General features: G+C 32.3%; 1 protein-coding gene across 1 annotated transcript; it reads right to left on the bottom strand.

Moving 5' to 3' along the window:
- Positions 1-1,354: 1,354 nt before the first annotated feature.
- LOC143084301 (uncharacterized) lies at positions 1,355-19,279 on the bottom strand. The gene is made up of 12 exons (XM_076260712.1): positions 18,990-19,279; positions 17,144-17,374; positions 16,135-16,209; positions 15,042-15,146; positions 14,049-14,204; positions 12,319-12,476; positions 11,142-11,187; positions 9,898-10,128; positions 9,138-9,212; positions 7,632-7,706; positions 2,142-2,431; positions 1,355-1,385 (listed from the first exon to the last, which is right to left on the bottom strand). The coding sequence occupies exons 1-12, from the start codon at positions 19,062-19,064 to the stop codon at positions 1,355-1,357; spliced, it is 1,548 nt and encodes a 515-aa protein (XP_076116827.1). The 5' UTR covers positions 19,065-19,279.
- Positions 19,280-24,876: the final 5,597 nt, after the last annotated feature.

The raw sequence follows: 24,876 nt of genomic DNA, 5'->3' as shown, positions 1-24,876 counted from the left end.
TGATATTGAAAAACGTTTTTATTTAGAAAAAACATACTGATAGACCTTTGAACTTTGAGGTATTTTGTAAGTAAAATTAGAATGGCCGCTATCTTGTTTAATGTGTAACCCCTTTTGTCTCACTAAAGTGAGATGTTTGAGTGTAATACGCATTTTAAAATCTTTTTTGTATGTTATGGTTTATAGCTATTCATCAGATTTGTAGGATTTAAAAAAAATTACAATGTACACTCACCAGAGAATCTTAGTTAATTGTTTTGTGCTTGTTCATAATGGAGGCGTATTTCAATAATTTAAAAAAATCAATAGTGAACCGTCCTGTTAGTTTATACTGTTTGCCGTGTAGGTAATTCATAAAAATGTATCTGTCCCATGAATTAGTTTCCTTATAATTATTTGGTAAAACCTTTTTAGAATTATGCATGTCATGTCCTTAATGTTTTAAAATGTAGTACTTCCAGAGTCATTGTTGATTCTTTTGTTTACGACGTACACAATTCAAACCTGGTACATGTGACGATTTGTTTTACTATTTTCATGAGGGTAGGTTTGAAGAACTCTTTTGGGGAAATGAACGTCTTTTCGATTAAAAGACTTAAATTGCAGCCTGTTCAAATCTAGGAGCCTCTGGCTTTAGTGAGTTATGTATATTTTTCAGTTCATTTATATGTTTGGAGTTACGGGTAACGTCAGTTATCCCTGAACTAGTACATATTTTATTTAAGGGTACATGTAAGCTGATGACCACTAACGGGTGCTCGATTTTGTCGCTGCATTGAAGACTAATTAGTGGCCTTCGGCTGTAATTTACTCTTTGGTCGGGTTGTTGTCTCTTTGACATATTCCTCATTTCCAGTCTTAATTTTATCAAATGATGGTATTTCAATTTCAGAATGAAAACCACGTAGACATAACCAGAAACCATAACATAAAAAAGACATGATCTTTTGGGCTAAAGCTGTTGTCCGCATGTCGAGGAAAAATTAAAAAAAAAAAGATTAAAATATACACAACACAACATACGGCGAGTACTCGTATTTGCCATGCAAAAAACATACGTATCATTATTTTTTTAAGATTGTTCATATATTATTAATTACAACCTTTTCCCGATCGCTAGAACTTAACGAATATCGAAACTCTGTAAATGACACTAGCTCAATTCCTAATATATCACGGATCGTAGGTACATGTTGTATTATTATATCGTAATATTAATGGTTCAAAGTACGTAAGTCTCAATCGAATAAATGTTCTTTTGTTTGCAATAGGTCTATTGAAGGCACTTTGAATAAACTTACATCGCAAATTATTCCTAGTATTAAAAAGGCGAAATAATATCCTGATATAACTACTAAGCGTCCTGAAATTGCTTCAGAACAATACTGAAAAAAAACAAACAAACGTTATATACAAATGATTAACAATGTCGTCATTATTGTGTAGATATCAGGATATCAATGCATATATGTATATAATAAGGAAATCAATGCAAGATGTATATAATCAGGATATCAATGCATATATGTATATAATAAGGAAATCAATGCAAGATGTATATAATCAGGATATCAATGCATATATGTATATAATTAGGATATCAATGCATTTATGTATATAGATGTGATTGAACAATTAAAATAAGCAAATCGGTACTTATTGCTGTAGAATTAACGCTTTTGGTTACAGCATAGACATTGACTATCTTCGTAAGCAAAGTTAATGATCCAGCCCCTTTTTCTCAACCCTTGGAAGTCTAAGCCAACATTTGTGATTACAACGCTGAGCCATTTACCGGAAAAAAGTCACGTCAATTTTGACCAATGGCTGCACTTATACTTTCTTTCTTGTGGAGGTGTAAAATGGTAGTGGCTAGTGTTTACGAATTTCGTGAAGAAAGAGACGTAAATATACTTTTACATTCAAACGTGTTTACGAGAAACATACCCAGGAACCTCAATTAGTTGATCAATTATTTTAATATCCTTTAATATCGTCCTTGGCTATGGGGATAAAGACTTAGTTTACTATCAGCACGTTGCAATTGTTTATTTACATATTATATATTTATACGAGATCATCTCTATATCATTTTTGATTGGACGCAATCATTTACAACTGCAACCAACTGAAATTATTACCTCCTGGACCTTGAATTCTGTCGTAATAGGCAAAGGTCGGAGAGGAGGGGACTACAATCATAATCCCTGGCTAACGAAGATGAGACATTGACTAGCTTAGATGACAGACATAAAGAAGAAGTTGAAATAAAAAATACACTGACCTTTTCTCCTTCGTTGGTTCCATATAGACCACTTCCTATATACAAACCATGACTATTCCATCCACTACCGTAATTAACTATGCTTTCATGCATATTGGAATAACAGAAAAAGGCTTGCGACTGTGTCTTTATTACACAGCATTGAAACTGAAAAAAAGAAAATTCCTGCAATTAATACATATCAATTTATATTTTCACTGGAACGGATATCAATTTCATTTATTAGCACCGTCAACTTTCTTTCTGAACAAAAGCAATCTAATATTTCAATGATAAATTCTACGTTTTTTTTAATTATAAGTAACTATTGCACTATAGCTATGGTTATTATGAGATTTGCTTAAACAAATGAAAACTGCACTTCAAAAATTGAATTTGCGTTTGAGTGCTTTTCTAATAACTATAAATTAACTGTAAACAATATTTTGAATTTTCGAAATACTAAGGCTTTTCTACCTCGGGAAGGGATTGCCTTGGCTGCGTTTGGCCAAACTTTTAGGAATGTTTGGTCCTCAATGCTCTTCAACTTAGTACTTTATTTTGCCTTTTAACATGTTTTGATTCGAGCGTCACTGATGGGTCTTTTGTAGACGAAACGCGCGTCTGATGTAAATATAGGATTTCAATCCTAGTATCTATGATGAGTTTATTTTTCTACACAAATTAAGTCAAATATTTGAAAGCCAGGGACAAATAAGTACCAAAACACGTGACAAGGTATACTGTTTTTTTTCTGTAATATAAAAATAAAAAGATGTGGTAGACCACATACATGTACCAAATGACATAGAGGTTAATTACTATGTCATTTGGTACGGCCACAACAATTAGCCAAACCCATTCCATATAGACAGCTATAAAAGTCCCCGAAATGAACAATTCAGAAAAAATCACTAAAAAAAAGGTCAGATTTATGTACAAAACAATGAACGAAAAACCACTGATTTAAAGGTTCCTAACATCGGTAAGGAAGCTGTATTCATGTTCTCTGATTTTCACTTGATAGTTTAAAGAAAACAAAATTGATTTATGCACTTGACATCTGGCTTTATACAAATTTGGAACCGGTATCGGATTTAACCCAGGACTTTTTACATGTGTTTTAGTTATTGGTTATATTGATTATCTGCAAAAACAAAAGGTCCTGGAATGGTGTAACTGTTTATCAGCACTTTGCTCTTGTCTAAGTTAAATGTATAGTTGACTTGTTTGATTCGTCATTTTTACGTCATATCAGCGAACAAATTAGACTTCGTTATTTTAGTATAAAAGATATCAGTTATCCAGGTGGAGTCTGTATATATATAAACTAGAGGCTCTAAAGAGCCTGTGTCGCTCATCTTTGTCTATGTGAATATTAAACAATGGACACAAATGGATTCATGACAAAATTGTGTTTTGATGATGGTGATGTGTTTGTAGATCTTACCTTACTAAACATTCTTGCTGCTTACAATTATCTCTATCTATAACATTGCTTTCTGTGGAAAATGTTATTGAAAATCTTCAAATTTTAAGAAAATTGTTAAAAATTGACTATGAAGGGCAATAACTCCTTAGGGGGTCAATTGACTATTTTGGTCATACTGACTTATTTTTAGTTCTTACTTTGCTGTACATTATTGCTGCTTACAGTTTATCTCTATCTATAATAATATTCAAGATAATAACAAAAAAACAGCAAAATTTCCTCAAAATTACCAATTCAGGGACAGCAACCTAACAACCGATTATCCGATTCATCTTAAAATTCCAGGGCAGATAGATCGTGACCTGATCAACAATTTTACTTCTTGTCAGATTTGCTCTTAATGCTTTGGTTTTTGAATTATAAGCCAAAAACTGCATTTTACCCCCATGTTCTATTTTTAGCCATGGCGGCCATCTTGGTTTGTTGGCCGAGTTACCGGACACATTGTTTTAAATAAATACCCCAATGATGATTATGGCTAAGTTTGGTTAAATTTAGCCCCAGTAGTTTCAGAGGAGAAGATTTTTCTAAAAGATTACTAAGATTTACGAAAAATGGTTAAAAATTGACTATAACGGGCAATAACTCCTAAAGTGGTCAACTGACCATTTTGGTCATGTTGACTTATTTGTAGATCTTACTTTGCTGAACATTATTGCTGTTTACAGTTTATCTATCTATAATAATATTCAAGATAATAACCAAAAACAGCAAAATTTCCTTAAAATTACCATTTCAGGGGCAGCAACCCAACAACGGAATGTCCGATTCATCTGAAAATTTCAGGGCAGATAGATCTTGACCTGATGAACAATTTTAACCATGTCAGATTTGCTCTAAATGATTTGGTTTTTGAGTTATAAGCCAAAAACTGCATTTTACCCCTATGTTCTATTTTTAGCCATGGCGGCCATCTTGGTTAGTTGGCCGGGTCACGCCACACATTTTTTAAACTAGATACCCCAATGATGATTGTGGCCAAGTTTGGTTTAATTCGGCCCAATCGTTTCAGAGTAGAAGATTTTTGTAAAAGTTAACGACGACGGACGACAGACGACGAACGCCAAGTGATGAGAAATGCTCACTTGGCCCTTCGGGCCAGGTGAGCTTAAAACACATGTTTTCAGGTCCTTTGAGTGCTTCCCCTCCTGATCATTTTATATCAGATAACTCTGTGTGTGTTACATTTTCGTTTTGCTTTTTGTTGCATTTTAGTGTTTCTGTTGTATCGTTGTTTAACTCTTATATATAGTTGATGTGTTTTCCTCGATTTAAGTTTGTAACTCGGATTTTGTTTTTTTTTCTCTATCGATTTATGACTTTCGAACATCGGTATACTACTGTTGCAATTATTTATATACCAAGATAAAATTCAATGGGGAACTTGTGGGAAACAAATGTGACATGTATTCTTCTATATGGGCGTTTTTCAGTAAAAGCGTAACTTTCAGACCTAAAAAAAAAATGAAAATCAACTTGTTTAAAATATCATTTCAAGAGTTACTTTGAATACCTCTATTATAGACCTGTTTGTAAACAAAAAGTGCAATTTTATAAACAAAAAGTGCAATCTTAAATATTCTTTTAAGGGGGTTCGCGGGTATAAATCATTTATATAGGATTTCCCTATATTTTTCTATAAATGAACTTTATCTTATAGCTAATAGAAAAATAAAATAAAAAAGTGGGGTCACCGTTCATTTGCGCTCACAATCTGCCTTCGAAAGAAGCATGCATTTTTGTAAAGGCGGTTTTTTTCTGTTGAAGTAATAGGAGAAATAAAGGTAATATCAAAATAAAAAAAAGAAATTTATTACAGAAATCGCTAAAATTTTACAATGATTTAGTTTAAGTACAGCTTATATGGAAATTATATTAAAAAAGATAGGTCACCGATGAGTTGAAAAAGATATTTCAATTTTAGAGCAAAAAATGGCATTTTTCCACCAAAGGGAGATAATTTGGAACTTTTTCAATGATGTATACATTTTGAAAGTCATCTGGGGCCAACACGAATTGATTGTTTTGAATGATTTTTGTACCATATGATAAAGTAACAACTACAAAAGGAAGTAAATAAAATTTGTAATGAAAAACAAATGTTTGATTTTTTTCTGAAATTTTTATACCCTCGACCCTCCTTAAATGATATTATTTTCATAATTTGTGTACTGTTTCGTAGGGGACTTTTGTCCCCTACGAAACTTCTTCTAAACACACATATTTTTTGCAATTTTAAATGTTTCCTATAGACATTCAAGTTTGTTTACCATAAATACTAGAAAAATCTCATTTTTTTCTGAATTGGAAAACCATTTTTATCGTTAAAGATTAGACAGTACTTCACATATGAAGGTAAAACTCATGTTACGTAGTGGACATTTTGATGCGTTACGAAGTGGACAAAACCGTTTCGTAGTGGACAAAAAGTTTCGTAGTTGACATCGACCATATTTTATGTTAATAAAAACATAATGAAAATAACATGAAACTAACCCTTGTTATTAGTTTTGCACGAATATAATTGACAAAAGATTAAAAAAAGACTGCATGGTAGTGGTAGTGTCCACTACGAAACGTTTTTCTCCCATACTTGTTTCGTAGGGGACCGTTTCGTAGGGGACATATTCGCATGTTTTATTCCCCCCCCCCACAATCCCTATATTGCAATAGTAACAAGACTGATTGTATTCATCAAAGCATTTATTAAGCTGTACACTGATATTTTTTTCATAATTTTAAAACCAGATAATGAAGGAGATTTGACCCGTTTCGTAGTGGTAATTAACAAAAATACGGTATCACTCTGGTCCATTTGATGTGCTCAATTTTTCTTACCAACAATTTAATTGCCATTATAAAAGCATCACTTCTTTTATAAGACCCTAATGTTTATATCTCTTGCAAACAAAAATTACATTGATTTTATAAAACTGTTTATTGGCAAATTTTAATGACTTCGTTTCGTAGTGGACATTTTGTGATGGACACACCTTCTGAAATTAAAAATCCTATATTGAAAGCTGTTTATTAAAATATGTTGGCTCTGACCATACTTTTGAATTATTAATGAACTTATGTAAAGTAAAAATAACATTTATTTCTTCATTTTTTTACGATATTTCAGAGTATGAATGTTGAACAGGTGGTCTAGGGACATGCCATTTTGGTTGTTCTGGACCATTCAGGAGTCAATATCTTATCAATCCCTCTAAAAAATAAACTGTTTCTTTGCTTAAAAATGTTAAATCTAATTCAATGTAATTACTGCACAAAAAATTACTTGCAAAAAGATCAAGCATATTTTTTTAAAGTGGCTGGGACAAGAAAATACGTTTTTATTGAAAAACGCCCATATGAGTCACCACCTTACAATCTAGCACAACGAAACCATGTGACAAAATATAAAACTAATTGATTATTCCCTAAAATTCAACTGTATCAGTAAGGTAGTGGTCAAATAAATGGAAGTATCTGTGTAGCCTTTTGCAGCACTAAAAGCACTCTTGTTTTGTTTGTTGGCTTCCTGCTGCTAAAAGTTTAGTTTTCCTCTAAGTTTTTTTTGGCCAGTGTATTATCGGTTTCTTTTCGTTTTTGTTATAATGATTGTGCCTTTAATGTTTTACGTAAAGTTCTCACCTCCTGCGTCAAATACATTTTCACAATCCAAAACACCATATACACTATTCAGATATAAAGTTTGCTATATTTGATTTAAGAACGAACTACATGCATTACAAATATCAATTGTAATCATTTCCAACCTAAAATCATAAGGCATGAAAAGTTATATTACCGTAATGTTGTTGAAATCTTTTGTGTTACAAACACACCAAAATCGACACTTCTTCTTTTGTGAACCTAATATTTACTTACCTTCAACATAAGTGTCGTGTAAAATATATCAGTTCCACTTAACTCAGTCAGCTCAGCATCGACATGTCTTGTTATCTTGTAAGAAGATGAGTTTTATGATTAAATGAAAACATACAATGTGTTACGAAATATTATCAGAATAATATATACTTTAATATTGAGAATTTGAATTTATATATGTACATGTACATGTACCTGCAAAAAGTAAAAAATTGAAAAAAACTGAATCCAAAGAAAATTTAAAAAAGGAAAGTTCATAATCAAATCGCAAAATCAAAAGCTCAAACACTACAAACGAATGCAATATTCTTTACTAGTTTTTTTAAGCATGCAATTCAATAGTAGTATGCCTTGTGCTATCGCTAAACCATTGTATTTGTTTATTTAATTTACTGATGGATGCTAGTTACGAATATGTTTAAACACGCAATATGATTATAGCTTTTATGTCTTTTGACATATCTGAATGTGGTTTATTTGTGTTCTTATTGTATTTTGTATTTTGTCGATAAATAAGAGAATGGAAACTGGAAATATGTAAAAGAGACAACAACCACACCATGAGCCAAGGACCACGAAAGTGTCTTTAACAAAATATATGTTGAATGCAAAATTTTAGTTATTTTTTGTTGAATTCTTCCACTACTTTTCGAAACTCATAATGATTGAGAGATTGTCATATTAATCTCTAAATATCTTTTATTTGTTTTGAAATGATAATTATATATAGCAACGTTTCTTACTTATGGTGTTTTAATGTCACGATGGTATGTTCCCGCAATTATGTCTAGAGAACGGAAAAGTTAATACGTCTTAAAGTATTCTGAGGTTCTGCTTTGTTCATTTGCTATGATTGTTAATTCGTTTCTTCTTCTTGTTTGTTTGTATTTTGTAAGGCCTCAGGCGTACACGTACACAAAATATGTTAAGTTCTCTAAAATTCAATCATACTAGAACACACCCGTGATATCGCGAGTCCGTGACTGAATTAAAGTATATCATTAATTCGTATATTTTAACAAATTTGATTCGTTTAGGGATAGTCACATGTCAAACTATATTTTCGAAGGTAGAGAGAAAACGGCGGATAGCAAAAAGCATATTGCACAGAGCATATTGCACGGTTATTTTTAGAATATCTAAAAACCGATTTACTTTGTGACGTCATGTAATGAATTTCATGATATCGTTAAACGTTTTGAAACAAATGATATCTGTGATCGATTATTTGACGAAAAAAGTCTTCAAATACCTAAGATGTCAAACAAACAAACAAAATAATTAAATGACAACTAATATATTGAAAACTGTACCTATGGCCTTATTTTTAGTCCAGATTTTTAGTATTCGTATTGTTATCTTAGAAAGTCTTACAAATTGGACCTCGTAATTTTGGTATTATAGATAATTATGTTTTCCCTTACTCAATATCGCATTTAAACTTTAAATAATATAAGGTAAAAATTTCCAAGCTCGTGACTATTCTTCACTGATTATTAGACAAACCTCGTTTAGCATAATAACCCAGAATATTGATGCCATTATTTTCAATCCTCCAAATGCAATTGATGAAACAAATGTCTGAAATAATGAATTAAATTCGGTGTTTCTATATACCATATGCAACTAAACATTACATCATCAAGAAAATTCTATAGTTTTATTAGCTATCAAGAACAACGGTTTTATGCAAAGTATGTTTACGTTTTTAACTTTCGATAAGTCTAATTGTGTGTTATTGACAAGACTTCTATATTATTTTATCACGTGTTTATTTTTCTTCAGTGTCGAAAGTACTCTGTACCGATGTTCAAAACTCACAAATCCTTTTTAAATTAAATGACACAAAACAAGAAAACAAACTATTACTTGCAAATGTTTTAAGATGCCTTCCCAATTTATTTCGCGTAGGTTTCTTCATAAAATAAAAAGAAGGGGATGAGATTTTTTTTTGTAAAGTCAGACATGGGTACTCCTAAAGCTTCCTAAGCTATTTACCAAATTTCAAGACCTTTCACCTCCCCAAACATAAAATGTTCCATATTTTGAGAATAAACTAGAAGTTTGTTTTAAATCGTTTCTCAAATATGTAGATCGCCACATTGCAAAGGGAATATGTACAATATCTTAACTGTTACTGCATGATTATTCAACGATATTTACTTTCAGTTCATTATGTTATCGGGGAAAACAGACCGAACGTAACGATGTACGTCCTTAACTGGTGTGTACAACCCCACCCTTGTTATGCTGGTGTAATACTTACAACTGTGTGCAGTGCTGTCGATTGTTTTGTTGAACCAACTAAGCCTATAACTCCAATCACGATACCAAACGTTCCTATTGCAAGTGTACAACAAGCAAAACCTGTAAACACGTTGTGATAACTGTAACCGTATACATCCATTCGCCGGAAGTAGTATATAAACTCTTGATTGGTTATTAAATCACTTCTTATAAACCATAGACTGGTTATTATGAGTGCTATACTGGATACCTATTAACCAAAAAAACATATGAAGATAATATTATCTAAGTTGAAGTGTTATTGATAAAAAAGTGCATATTTTGAGACAATCGAGTGTTAAGTGAGGGAACAATATATAAATAACACATAGCTGAGAGAGTTATCATTACCCCATGAAGTCGTTTACAAACTAATGTTGAATCAAAATAACAAAAGTATTCTATTCTTAAAGTGACTCTCAATGAAAGAACTATAACTTTAGCTATGTCTTTAGTGTCATTGATGTAAATGCATCGATTTTGAATTATCGATTGATGATTGGTCCCCACGAGAAGATTACATTAAAAAGATATATCTCCCGCTGAGCTATGTGATAGTGTAAATTGTTTCCTTCCTATGAACCAATCAAAATCTGGCACTTTAACGTAAAGTATAATAAATCACATTTATTTATTATGTCTGTGGTTGATTCAAGTGAGAATTTGATCCGAACACCATGATAGAGCAGGGCACGAAGATAGTGCGACGGTAGTTAATTGTAGTTACATGTAGGGCCGATATCTACTAAAAACAGAATTACCATTATGCGTTATACATAAAACTTCAAACCATATCTTATTTGATGATTTATGTATAATCCCTTAGATAATGGTATCATATCGTGAAAAAAACTCATAAATTGCCCATCAAGTGCTCTTCGGTATCCGTGACAAAGCATAAGTATCGACAAATTTTGCAGAAAATTAAAGAAAATTAATCGTAATAACCCGTAACAAACTGTAAATAGCTAGCTCTTTTTAAACAAGATGTATAACGGTAAAAGTATTATTAACCACAAAGTAAATTTCTGTTCGGAGAAATGAAGAAAAACACATTATGTATAATAAAAATAGGCAACAGTTGTATATGGCTATAAAACTGTTTCGTATCTAATATATGCAACCATTTGTCAATGAAATAATTTTACTAAAAAACTGATTAAAAAACATAAAATAATCGAATAGGAATGTTTTGTTTTAGTAACCTATAAAATTACCACCTACCATGTTTATCGATTTCACTATTACTGATATAATGCGTAGGGGTGTTCTGAAAAAAAGACAACAAAAATAGCATTGTTTAAATTGTTTTCATTTAATATATATTAGGAACGCTCACGCTTAAGATATTGACAGCAACACTAAATGAAATCAGCACGTTATAAATTTCAACCGCGTTCGACGCGCTTTTCTGGACTAACTTGCAACAAGAACTCTAAACGCCGAATATTTAAGGGGGTAGACCTTGGTTCAGGGTAATAACTCTTTAAATCAGTTGAGCGTTTGTAAAAGTCAAGTTCGTCAATGTATTTTAAGCATTTACCTGAAACAGATTAAAACTAGTCTATGTAACCTAGAAGCTTAGAATATATTTTTGAAAATGGTTGACACAAACGTATGGATGATTTTAAGAGTTATTTCCCTTAACCTAGGTCTACCTCCTTAAAAGTCAAGATTGTATAAGAATCGAAACATTTGAAGAAAAAGGACCTAAAACAATGTCAATTCAATCTAAGGTTAACATTGCCTGATGGAGTTTAAATCTTAGTTTCTTTATGATTTCAAAACTTATCCACGGACAATATAAGAAATAATTCTTATAAATCACACCAATACCAAAGTACTGACTATTGAGCTGTAGATATCACCATGGACTAAGTTACCATGCAGCAGAGGTAATGACCAAGTGCTGTAAATAATAACGTTATAAATGTTCTGCGTCCAAGGCACTTTCCAGCATTTACATTTACATTCCTCAAGAAGGCCCAAAACATATAAATATTCTTTGTTATTTGAGATGTTATATAATCAAATTAACATACAACACTTATGACCAAAAATGTCAAGAGATAACTATTTCAATTCATTTATCTCTAATAACAATAACATGAATAACGACACCAATTTAACTCAACTAGATGCGCATTTTGATAAGGAAAAATAAAGGCAACAGTAGTATACCGCTGTTCAAAACTCGTAAATCTATGGACAAAAAAAAACAAAATCGGGGTAACAAACCAAAAACCAAAAAAAAAAACAACATTCTTTTGTGATGATCTATGCCATTTTATTTAAAAAGAAAAACTATACAAAGTTAAACGTTGAAAAGCTTATTAACCGAAAATTACCCATATTATATGGACAGCAATTATGGGATTCAAACAATGTACAATAAAGTTACCTGTTCCAAGTTTCTTTCAGGAATTTTAAGAGCGTACGAAAAACTCCATATTCCTTCATACAGAGAAGATATCTCCGTTCTGAAGACAGCTTTTTGACACCTTCATTTTTCATTTGTTGCTTTATTACTGTATAATCTGCAGCGCCAATACCAATTATCTACAATAAAATCAAAAATGATACTCTTTTGTTTGTTGTATTACTAAAGTATGCAGCAATAGGTTGTTTTATTACCAAGAAGTGTTAACCGATGAGAAAAACAAAGCTATATTCGTATTAAAAACAATTGTTTCAACATCACTTAAAAAGCGCCACAAACAAGCGTATTACAAATACAAAGGATATTAAAAAATGAAACAATTCAATAAACATAAGATTGGTTGATTGATTGATTGTTGGTTGCTTAACGTCCAGTGGCAAATATTGCATGCATATTCAGGGCGAAAACAAGTAAGCAATAAATACAATAGGTAGGTTTTTATAATAGAGGATGATGGTCGGGGAAATTTGGACTGCCACTGGAAAATGAGGGTATATTGGATAGAAACTGAAATTTTGCCTTGCAACAGGCCACCTACGGATCCCTCAAAGAGTTGTTGTAAGGGTAACGTGCAAAGAGCGTGGCACTCACTTTACACGAGGCATCGGATTTAACGTCCCCCTTCTGACAGGACGTGACTTCGAACTTGATACATCCCGCAAAGCCAAACGGACACCCCACTTCGGCAAGCGTTTTACTGCCGGTCGGGAGAAGACCAAGTGACCATATTTCTATAGCCCAGTCACCCTTGGGGTTAATATACACATTAGAGAATACTGAGGTACTTAAATATAACAAAAATACACCCGCGAAGTCGCGTCCATTTAGAGCGTGGTTGAATGTGTAAACTGTTGTAGGATGGTTTTTTGTAAATAGTTATCAAAAGTACCAGGATTATAATTTTATACGCCAGACGCGCGTTTCGTCTACATAAGACTCATCAGTGAAGGATGATTTTTTGTAAAATATTTTATGACTGGGTAATTTCAGGAAAGGTATCAAAAGTCTTTTAGTTAGTACTTGGGGGCAGAACAATTTTTTAAGGCCTCCCCCTTTTTTTCAAAATCTTTTTTTATTTATTTTTTTCTATTAATTTCATTTATTTATTGCGTTTTTTTTTTTTGTATACTATGGACATCTACAATACTATATTATCTCAATATAATATATGACCGCCGTTGATAGTGAACTTGGAATTGAAAATATATAGCAAATTCATTTTATTTATAGTATACATGTATGTATGTTCATAGTTTACAGAATAAGCGAAATAATAATTCTGTCCCCAAGTACCTATGACACTTATGTGTATTTTCAAACAGTTCTTAACTGAGGTTTTATCTATAACTTAAAAAACCGTCCGATGACGGAAACAGTATACGGACGCCTTTGTTTTCGTTCTCCTCCAAAAATGACCCAAACGGAAACAAGCCATGTGCCAGGACTATGCATGGTACCTTTAGGACACAAAGGTTTGTTGATTAAGGTATTGTGGAAGGAAGAGAAGCGACACACAAAATCAGGTACATGCATTCTCATTTAATAGTGTAGATAATAGAGAACAAATTCAATGGCCAACAAACAAAAAAGGTGAATACTGACAGGAATTACGTCCCCTTTGAAAGGGTATTTATTATTTAATTATGTTACACATGAAACCTTTGCCACCTTTGAGTATTTCATTAACATACCTGACAAAGAAAACACACTATTATTATTCCAAGATAAACCTGAATATACAAATTCATTTTCTCTGAATAGAGGTCAAAACATCCAGGAAAGTTCACACCATTGCCATTAACTCCAGAGCATGTATTACCAGTTCCGTTGGTGCCACAACATTCCAACTAAAATACAAAACAAAAACAACATCGCTATTGAATGTTCAGGCATAAATTGTCGAAGTAAGAGTACCAAATCTGATTAAAAGGTAATTATCTCTAGTTAGCCTTCCTGAGCACCTGAGATCACCCCCAGTTTTGGTGAGGTTGGAGTTGCTTAGTCTTTATTTTTCTATGTTGTGTTTTGTGTACTCTAATTCTTTTTTTTTTTTTTTTTTTTTTTTTTTTTTTTAGCCATGGCGATGTCGGTTTAATTTTTATCTATGAGTTTGAATGTCCCTCTGGTATATTTCGCTCGTCAAACAGTATAGTTTGGTTTCTTTTATTATATTGTTGTAATACATTTGAACTTTTCCGTTATATCTTATTCAAAACTGTTGTTCGGATGTTGACTTTTCAAGTTGTTGTGATTCATACATGTACATATGGGTGTTTCTCGTATCCCGTTTATTTAAAGAGATTATACTGTTGTTTTTTTCTGTTTGAATGTTTTTACACTTTTTGTATCCTTTGTAGCATGATGATTCGTGTGAGCCACTTAAATAGATATAGGAAGATGTGGTGTGAGTGCCAATGAGACAACTCTCCATCCAAATAACAATTTGAAAAAGTAAACCATTACAGGTCAATGTACGGCCATCAACACGGAGCCTTCGTTGGCTCACACCGAACAACAAACTATAAAGGGCCCCTATATTGAAGGCTGTTTGTTGAAAACCGTACTATGATCTTTAATTTTCATTTATTGTGATTGGATAGAGAGTTGTCTCATTAGCCCTCATACAACTTCTCCATATGTATATTTTCACTTAAATATTAGACGGTTCTCTAAAACCAACTTACACAATCATACAATGCTTTCCATTTTTCATGATAACCGTTCTTCAGATAGCTCCCGGAATATCTTTTATGAAACGTGTCAATATTTTCTTCCAATGCATTGTTTATCTACAATGTATACAATCATTGGTCACATTTTCATATATTTTATTCCTTCAAAACATGATGCATGGTAAGGACCTAATACTGACGTATGTATAACGACGATGTTTTTTCGTGTAGTAATTCTCCTACGTAAGAAATTCAAATTCATATACAAGATTGCTACCCGGCTTGTTTGCACGTGTACTGTCAAAAGTCCTTCGGTCAGCTCGTACGACCCAGTGTTTGGATCTTGAGCTATTAAACTAGCTTTTTTCACAGCAAAAGCAGCGTGACTGACACACTTGTCTTTTTTCAACAACATAGATTTTATGGGAAATTAACATGTAATTCTGAAACTTCTCGGTTGGTACGTTAATTACAGTGTTGATAATTTAAAAGACCAGAAATACGTAAAATATTTACAATGATTGCAAATAGTTATCAAAAATACCAGACTTATAATACGTCAGGCGCGCGTTTCGTCTACATAAGACTCACCAGTGACACTTAGATCAAAACAGTTATGAAACCAAACAAGTACAAAATTGAAGGGCATTGCAAACATACGGTAATCGAGTTTCTGATATTTCTCGTAAATGTATGCCCATAAGCTGGTTGTCTGAGTCTCAGTAAATCAGTTTGTCCTTTAAGAGAACACAGCGATGATCACATGCAACAATTAAAGGCGTGCAATAAGCTACATGTAGGTATACTATGTGACCACAATGTGTACGTAGCTTCGGCTTAAAATCTGTGTTATGATATATCCTATATCAGAGTAAACATAATAATCAAACATACAAGGAAACAAAAATACCCCGGTATGAAAAATGTCGTATCGTGAATCAATGTTTTTGTTTTGATAGCGCATTTTTTCCCTGCATATTAAGTGTTTTATATGTTTGCTTTAATTTTCTCCCAAATCATGTATGATGGAATAGAAATACTAATCAAATAAAAAAAATACGATACTTGCACAATTAGATATGTTGTCAAATAATACAATACCTACCCAATAGTACATTAGTGACCAGAGAACTATTTCCACTATACACACTAATATGAAACACAGGCATATACAGATGTACTACAAATACATATTGATACAATAAACCTTATGTCAGTCTTGATTCAAAACATATCCCAATGTATTTATTGTTATTGCATTTTATGTTTTTCAATTGAGCAAATTTCAGACTGTTGTTGGATGCAATGATTAACAAATAAAATAAGCCATACTTGAGGAGCCTGTAATTCAGTGGTTGTCGTTTGTTTATGTGTTACATAATTGTTTTTCGTTCATTGGTTTTTACATAAAATAGGGCCGTTAGTTTTCTCGTTTGAATTGTTTTACATTGTCTTATCGGGCCTTTTGTAGCTGACTATGCGGTATGGGCTTTGCTCAATGTTGAAGGCCGTACGGTGACCTATAGTTGTTAATGCCTGTGTCATTTTGGTCTTTTATGGATAGTTGACTCATTGGCAATCATACCACATCTTCTTTTTTTATATTGATATTGTATATTCCACAACTACTAATTTGTTGCTTAAAGCTAATTGTTAATTTTTGTGTTTATATTGTTTATCATTTGTAATGTTTATTTTTGTAGGTTTCCTTTTCAATCAATCCTTCAAATTCTTGTTACCACTAGACTCGGATACACATGTCTGTTTTTCTTGATAAACACGCAAACACATGCAGTATATCGATTCTTTGGATAATATGTTCTCAAAAAAATGCAATGTACGTACCCAAGTTCTCTAATTTTTTTTAATATAGCATTTTATTTGGTATTGGTGAACTAACTAATTTTTAAAGGATGACTTCCCTTCTTGTCTAAAATATTCCCTGCAACGCAGTTCTTTCATGGTAAATATAAATAAATATGTGACAATTGGACTGTTGTTTAAAGTGCACGTCTATGTTACTACATGTATGTTTACAAAAATCTGTTTCTTCTCTTTTCTTTAATCGTCGATTCCGGAATTCAGAGAACAAAAGAAATATTACATATACTTACAGCGATCAAAAAGTTCTTTCTTTTATTTAAACCAGCATATATACCAAATATACCATTAACAAATTCAAATCCGAAAAAAACAACAGTAGAAAAAACTACTCCCTGGATAAATGTCCCCAGCTCCATGCCATAGATCTCTAAACTGTTGAGGGCAGGAAGTACGTCATCGTCTATGAGGCGGTCACCATACTTCATGTAAAACGCAAGACCTATGCATCCTAATCCAAAGAACTGAAAAAGATTGACACTTTGATTATTTTACTGTAGGGAAACCACCATCATTAGAGCTATTATAAACTTTCCTTTACCTTAAGCCTTAATTACCCTACAAATACCTTACCTAACCCTTTTCGAAGACAACCAAAACCTTACTTTGAACATATCATTTTCAAATCGTATAGTTGACCGCGGTATAGTGAAACTGTCCGATGACCATCTTATAAATACCCATCTGCATCGCTCTCTCCCTAATATACATGTCCAGTGGCTAATAGTTGATGTATATTCAGGAGAACAGTATATTTACATTATAAATATTTTGCAAATTTCAAATGCGAATTGATTATGAAGGCTTGGTGATTATGATAAAAACAACTCACATCATACAAACCCCTCAAAAATTAAGGGTTGAGATTCTTTTATGTGTAACCAACAATAGTATGTGATATAATCCCAGTAGCGGATCAAAGTGCATTTGAATATGGACATATGGTTGAAACACCCCTCCCCTTTTACTATGGGTTGGGACCCCCTTTGAGATGGCTGGATCTACCCCTGAATCTCGTGGCTTATTTCCAATTTTTACTACTATTTTACTATGTCTATACGTACTACATAATATATTATAAAACAAACCATTTATATTACATTGCAATAATGTCAATGTTATCCCTTCGTGGATCACTGTGTCAAATGCTTTATGACAAAAACAAAACATGCATAATTATATCGTTTGTTTCCTGTGTTAACATATTTATCTATTAAACATTTCATTACAAATAATAAGATCTGATGTAAAAACCGAGTTAAATAGCTTTAACAAGCATTGGTTTATATATATATATAACTGTGCAGCTTTAAGCATTTCATTATTTATTTTATCTAACCCAGGACTTTTATCCGATTTTAAACTAGCTATTGCTTTCTGCAATTCTGACTGTGATATTTTAAAATCTAGATTGGTAAAACTAGTATATTCTCAATTATTAACTATTTGTTTAATTTTACTTTCTATTTCCTGTATTCTTCCTTTATAGGGTTTTAGATAAAGTTGAAATGCCAAGTTCCTTTCTATGAAATTCTGAAGGTTATCATAATCATTATTATGTTCTCGCAATGATGAGACTAAATTCCAATACTCTTTTTGTGTTATTACTAAGCAATTAATTAAGTTTTTCTAAAATGTTTAGGTGTCTCATAATTTTAAATGAATCATTGCAATACATTAATTTTCTCTTCAACATGTTCAAGGACCTTTTAAATGGAATAATGAAAATCTTCTCTTAATCTTAGTCGGAGGTTTACACTAGACGACTGTTATAAATACGTCCCAATATGTACATGGGACGAACTAATGGGGAGAACGAATACCAGTCGGGTGGTTTTCCGCCTAATGAACAATCTACAGAATGTTTACCAAAAACATTTATGATAAATTATCGTACCTGTGATTATTTGACACGTGAATTTCAACACGAATCGTAGGCAAAACTGAACAATGCATATTAATTCTTTACAAAAGAACAGCCCGTTTTCCGACAACTATTGTATTTTTTTACACCCCCCCCCCCCCCCCCATTTTTTTTTTAATTGAAAATACGAAAATAATGCAATGAAGTTAACTTACCCTAACAATTACAGAGGACAGCATAAAAACAGTAACAGACACCGATAACCTCCCATTAAACACCTTCTCCAGCATTCTCGTGTTGCAATGTTTATCCAAATATGCACATACCTAAATATGTGTGCACTTTACATGCACATACACATCACATTTATATCGTTCAAATGTATTTAGATATGGTACTATACTTCCTACATTGAATTTAAAACTAATTCTTATCTCAAACAAGTAACTAAACTACATTTGAATCAATGGACCTTTTAAATCTTGATTCAAAACTGTTTGTATAAAACTGATACCATATTGGCACGTGTCACGTTGTCAAACTGCATTTTAAATTAAAATAAATTTTATATAGATGCAACTTTTATACAAACAATTTAAACTACAAACATCTGATAATTTACGTTTTATTCATTCCTGAGTTTTATATAAAGAAAATATAACCGGGGAATGCAATTTTTATACAAACAATTTAAACTACAAACATCTGATAATTTACGTTTTATTCATTACTGAGTTTTATATAAAGAAAATATAACCGGGGAATGCAATGTTACCTGACAGAGGACTATATTACACTCAATTTACATGTAAAAATAGGAACAAAAAAAAAAACAAGCGTTTATAACTTTATCATATTATATTTAATAAAGTCTTGATATATGAAAATAAGAAGATGTGGCATGATTACGAATAAGACAACTATCAACAAATTTCAAATGAAGTGTCTGAAGCTATTTAAGAGAACTGTACGGCCTTCAACAATGAGAAAGAGAAAAAAAACAATACCGTATTCTCTATTTTAAATAAGAACAATAGTGAAGTAATAAAAAGATAACTGGACACTTTCAGTCTGTACATGTTCTTAAGGATGTTTGCTTATCATGTTTTGGAATTCTTATCAGATTTTCGAAATCCTCTTATTTTATCCATTTGAATGTCTTAACAAATTTGCCCATGGACCTCCATTTTTCTTTTATATAATATCTTTTTGTATAATTATAAATCATTTGAAAAATCTTTATAGCATTTTATTCATTTTTTACTAGTTTTTGAGAACTTTAACTGGTTAATGATAAAGCTATGAAAAATCAAGAGAGAACATTTTCCCGCCAAAATTCCAATAGCTAATATCTTTAAAAAAAAGCACATTGACCCCTATATTTTTTTTGCTTTTTTATTTCTCAATTAATACCCAATCAATATTTACTAGTGTAAAGTCTCATCCAAGTCTTAGTTTGTAAAAAGTTTACAAATATAGGTCAAAGTACGGCTGTCAACACGGAACAAAGGGCCACACCGGCAAGCAAGCTATAAAGGTTTCGTGTAAAACCATTCAAACAGGAAAACCAACGTTCTGAACTATATCGTATAAAAAACTAGAAACGAGATACACGTATGAACCACATCAACAAACGACAACCACTAAAGAACAGAGTCCTGACTTAGAACTTCTTTTGTTCTGTTTTCAAATTCCAAAAATCAAGTGAGTGGTCATACGATTGAAACAGGGCTGTGCAGTTTTTTTATGGTGTGTTCTATATGTTTCATATTAATCAACGACAATTAGATATGTTATTAGGGGCTACATGTAGGAGTGCACGTCGAATTGTTTCAACCTCGTTCCTTTCTGTGCTGGTACTATATACGTCAGGTTTTAGGTTCACTGCGTGTCGTTTGTTGTAGTTTATCTTTGAAAGTTTATCTTCTCGTGAGAGTCGGATGTTTGTGAATGCTGTGATTTTATGTTTAGTTTTTTTTGGTAATCTTGCTTTTCTTTTAGTATTTTACCATCATCTTCCAGTGGCTGCCGTAAGTTTTCGTCCTTCATTCCTGTTGACCAACTGTGTAGAGCCTTCTATAAAGACCTATTTCTGTGAATGCAAAATGAGCTTTACATATTTGCACGAGGCGATGTTGTGTGTGGTTCATTGTAGTAATAATACATATCCGATGAACTCTGAGCAGATGGTGCATTTTGAGTGTATTCTTACTGATTGTAAAGTGTTCGTTTTTCTCATTTACTAAACTGTTCGCCTTTTTTTTTTATACATCACATATTTGCCACTGAACGTTACAACATTTTAAAACAACCTTTCACTACGGATACATGTAACAACATCACTGTCTGTCACACAAGTATTCTTAAAAATGAATATTATAGAGCAACAAATTTTACATTAACACGTGTCGTTCTTTCTCAGTTCCATTGGGACAATTCTTAAATATTCGTGGCCGATTTCTGAATTTAAACTGTTTGTTATTGTATATTTCATTGCATGTCTTTTAACATTCACAAGTCGTTCCCTATGAGTTGTATTATAACAGTTGACAATTTCAGAAGTCGATTTATAAGTGGACCTGGTGTATTTAAACTAGTTCTATTATAGTTCAATATGCATATTTCAAGATAACATCACTATTTCTGCTATTTTGCATGCATACAATTTTGTATTGTCTTTGCTATTTAAATATTGTTCAATCTAAGTATATTTATCTTCGAGCACACATAAAGGTAGTTGTATTAATAAGTAGTTTACATTACTTTGATTGTATACAAAAGTATACAATGACTTCTTTTGGTCTAAACAAATCTAAACATATACATGTATTTAAATAGACAAATAAATAAATAAATGATTTTTGAAACTTTTAACATTTTTTTAAAGTAGACTACGCTTTTATATAAACTCCCCAAAAAAACGCCTATTATCATCTCTCTATGGTCTTACTTTTTTTTATATTACAATCAACATTTTTTCTTACGGATGTTCGCTACTCCTGTTTCTATTTTTTTTTTCTCAGTCGCTTATATCTGAAAAACAAGCACACGGACCCTTATTTTTTTTAACCTTCAATTTGTCTAGTTCCTTTTTTTTTCAATATGCTATCACTTTTGTTTAAAACAGACTTTTAAAAATGTGTTATTTTGAAAGAGAGAAATGATCGTTCTTAACACACAACTGTTCGGTCACATTTGGTATTATAAAAAAATAGAATTCATACTCGTATGGCACAAGTGGTCATCTGTAATAAACACTGACTACACGAGAAAAGAACTAACGACGGAGTGAACAAAGTCAATTGTTAAAAATGTTTTATTCTCAAAATTTAATTACTGTTTTTCAGGTATAAACTCATACTCATACATGTACCTATCATCTCCCTACAAGTAACACTAAATGTCAGTTAAGATATAATAGCACATGTTAACAATGTTATAAGAATCTATACTATTAAACGAGAAGACCTAATTTTTGGTGTCGCTTCTCTTCTTTCCACAATAAATTAATCAACACGACTCTGTGTCCTATATGTACAGTGCATAGTCGCATTTGTCATCCATTCATATGATTATTCAGATTGAGTTATTTTGGAAGAAAAACGAGAAAAAAGGCATCCAGATATTGTCCCGTCATTGGACGAAATTTTAAGTCAGATTATACTTCCGGTTTGCGTTTTTCTGTATACTTTGAACAAACAAATAGTACGAATAACGTGTATTTTAATTCTGTTCAGAGTTTATTAAATGGAGAGGGTCTGTATACTATGTCAATTGACCACCATGGATCGATTACTAAACTAAGAATTGAAAGTAAATACACTTGATTTATATAGTAATATACAGATAAGCGCTAAAATTATTCATGTGAACTTTTGATACCTTTTCTGAAATTCTCCATTCATTAAATATTTTACAAAATTCATTGATTACAAAAAAAAAGATGTGGTATGATTGTCATGTTGAGACAACTCTCCACAAGAGACCACAATGACACAGAAATTTACGACTATAGGTCACCGTACGGCCTTCAAAAACGAGCAAAGCCCATACTGCATACTCAGCTTTAAAATGCCCCGCAATGACGATTTAAAAAAATTCAAACGAGAAAACTAGCGGCCTTATTTATGTACAAAAAAGGAACGAAAAACAAATATGTAACACACAAACAAACGACAACCACTGAACTACAGGATTCTTACTTAAATGTTCATAACATACTAAATGTATGTTCATATTGAAATTGATAGAAAACCAAAAATTGGGAATTTTGGAAATGAAGGAGGAGGTATAAAATTTCTAACAACACTTTACATACTTTTAACTCCGCTCTGAATGCCCGCGATTTCGCGGGTGTGTTCTAGTAATAATGAAAGGACAAAACTAGCTTACATCGGGGCCTCGTGGCCCCGGTCTTTGTTCTAATGACTTAACAAGAACGGGAACATTTTGATAAATAATTGTATATCGGAAAGAATGTTTAAGTTTGTTTCAGTTTTTATATTTTTTTTCTTTCTAATGATTGCACAATTTCATCTTTGTTCTACGCAATACTGATTTATAACAGTACAGGTATCCGGTCGTTCAAGCCCCAAACCGATCTGGCCCAAAGTCGATCCATCCGGAATATATTTTTTTATTTGGACCATATCGACTGTAAATATGGGGCCTGGTCGACGTGGGGCTGGATTAACGTTGGACCGGATCGACTTGGGTCGTATTGACTTGGGACCGGATCAACATGAAAGCGCAATACACATGATCATGGTATTTTTTCCCCTCAGTTAGAAATGGTAGTTCTTTCTATTGTACGTGACACTGTCTGGTAATTCCGGAGATAACTTTTGATTAGAATGATTATAGGGAATTACGGAGTTAGCTACCCTTCATTTTCATTTTTTTTGGTGCATTTCAAACAAAATTAATTATAACTTGAGTTGCCAGAACAGGAAAGGGAAACTAATGCTACATCCGTACATCATTATAAATTTTGAACATACATTGTAATTATGTTAATATAAATTTGAGTGTTTTTTTATAGCCATGTTTTCACCACTGCCTGAGTTTGAGACAGATTGGCACTTAATATGATTTTAACTTTGAAAATATTTTGGACTTGACACACACGTAATCGTCGAAATGCGCATTTGGTGCAGTAAGAATGATAAAGAGCATTCATATTTTTACACAAATTTCATTTTTCATTTTCAATATAATTATGTTCGACATTGAATAGAAAAATTAGTATTAACTCCTACTAACAGCTTTGGTTTTCATGTTCAACTTGATCTTTCTTTATGCAGTACGTGCTTACTGTCGAATACTGATCAGTTCTGTTATTGTCACTGTAGGGGTGCTTCATTTGACACATGTATCGGTTTATTTTCACAGTATACATGTTCTTCATTTACATCAAATAAATTCTACTAACAGCTTTGGTTTTCATGTTCAACTTGATAAAATTTAGAATGGAAATAGAGAATTTGCCAAAGAGACAACAATCCGGTCATGGACAGAAAAAAAGCCAAAAGTCACCAATTGGTCACCAGCACAGCAATAAGAATTTGTTTACAATTTTCTTGGACTCACGGTACAATTACAATAAGAAAGGCGAAAAATACTAAACGAACATTCAAACTATTCAATCGAAAATAGACGGACAACGTAATGGCTTAAAAATAGCCAATAGTTCATTTTTGTACATTAATTGGGCCGTTCATTTTCTCGTTTGAATTGTTTTACATTATGTGCTTTCAGGGCCTTTTGTAGCTGACTAGGCCTTACTCATTGTTGAAGGCTGTACGATGATCTATTATAGCTGTTTGTTACGGTCTAATTTGGTGGTCTCTTTTGGAGAGTTGAATGATTGGTAATCATGTCATTTTTTTTTTTTATAAACTGTCTTTTTAACAGCAGTATACAAAACACAACACAGAAAACCGAAGACTGAGCAATACGAAACTCATAAAAAAAACTGGGGATGATATCTGGTGCACCGGAAGGGTAAGCAGATCCTGCTCCATATGTGGCCAATTAAAAACCTCACAAGTTTTCATTATTTTTTCGATTTGACGTTTCCTACATACCGCATACGCATAATTT

The sequence above is a fragment of the Mytilus galloprovincialis genome, chromosome 7 (genome assembly GCF_965363235.1).
Source record: "Mytilus galloprovincialis chromosome 7, xbMytGall1.hap1.1, whole genome shotgun sequence".
Taxonomy (NCBI): Eukaryota; Metazoa; Mollusca; class Bivalvia; order Mytilida; family Mytilidae; genus Mytilus; species Mytilus galloprovincialis.
This window is presented reverse-complemented; position numbering and strand designations above follow the sequence as displayed.

What these genes read in the sequence shown, in the direction of transcription:
- LOC143084301 (XM_076260712.1), bottom strand. Translation starts at nt 19,064, where the DNA reads ATGCTGGAGAAGGTGTTTAATGGGAGGTTATCGGTGTCTGTTACTGTT. An exon ending in GGAAAGCATTGTATGATTGT is followed by an intron (nt 14,205 to 15,041) that starts GTAAGTTGGTTT and finishes TTTGTATTTTAG; the next exon opens with TTGGAATGTTGTGGCACCAA. An exon ending in GGGTTATTATGCTAAACGAG is followed by an intron (nt 7,707 to 9,137) that starts GTTTGTCTAATA and finishes TCTTCTTACAAG; the next exon opens with ATAACAAGACATGTCGATGC.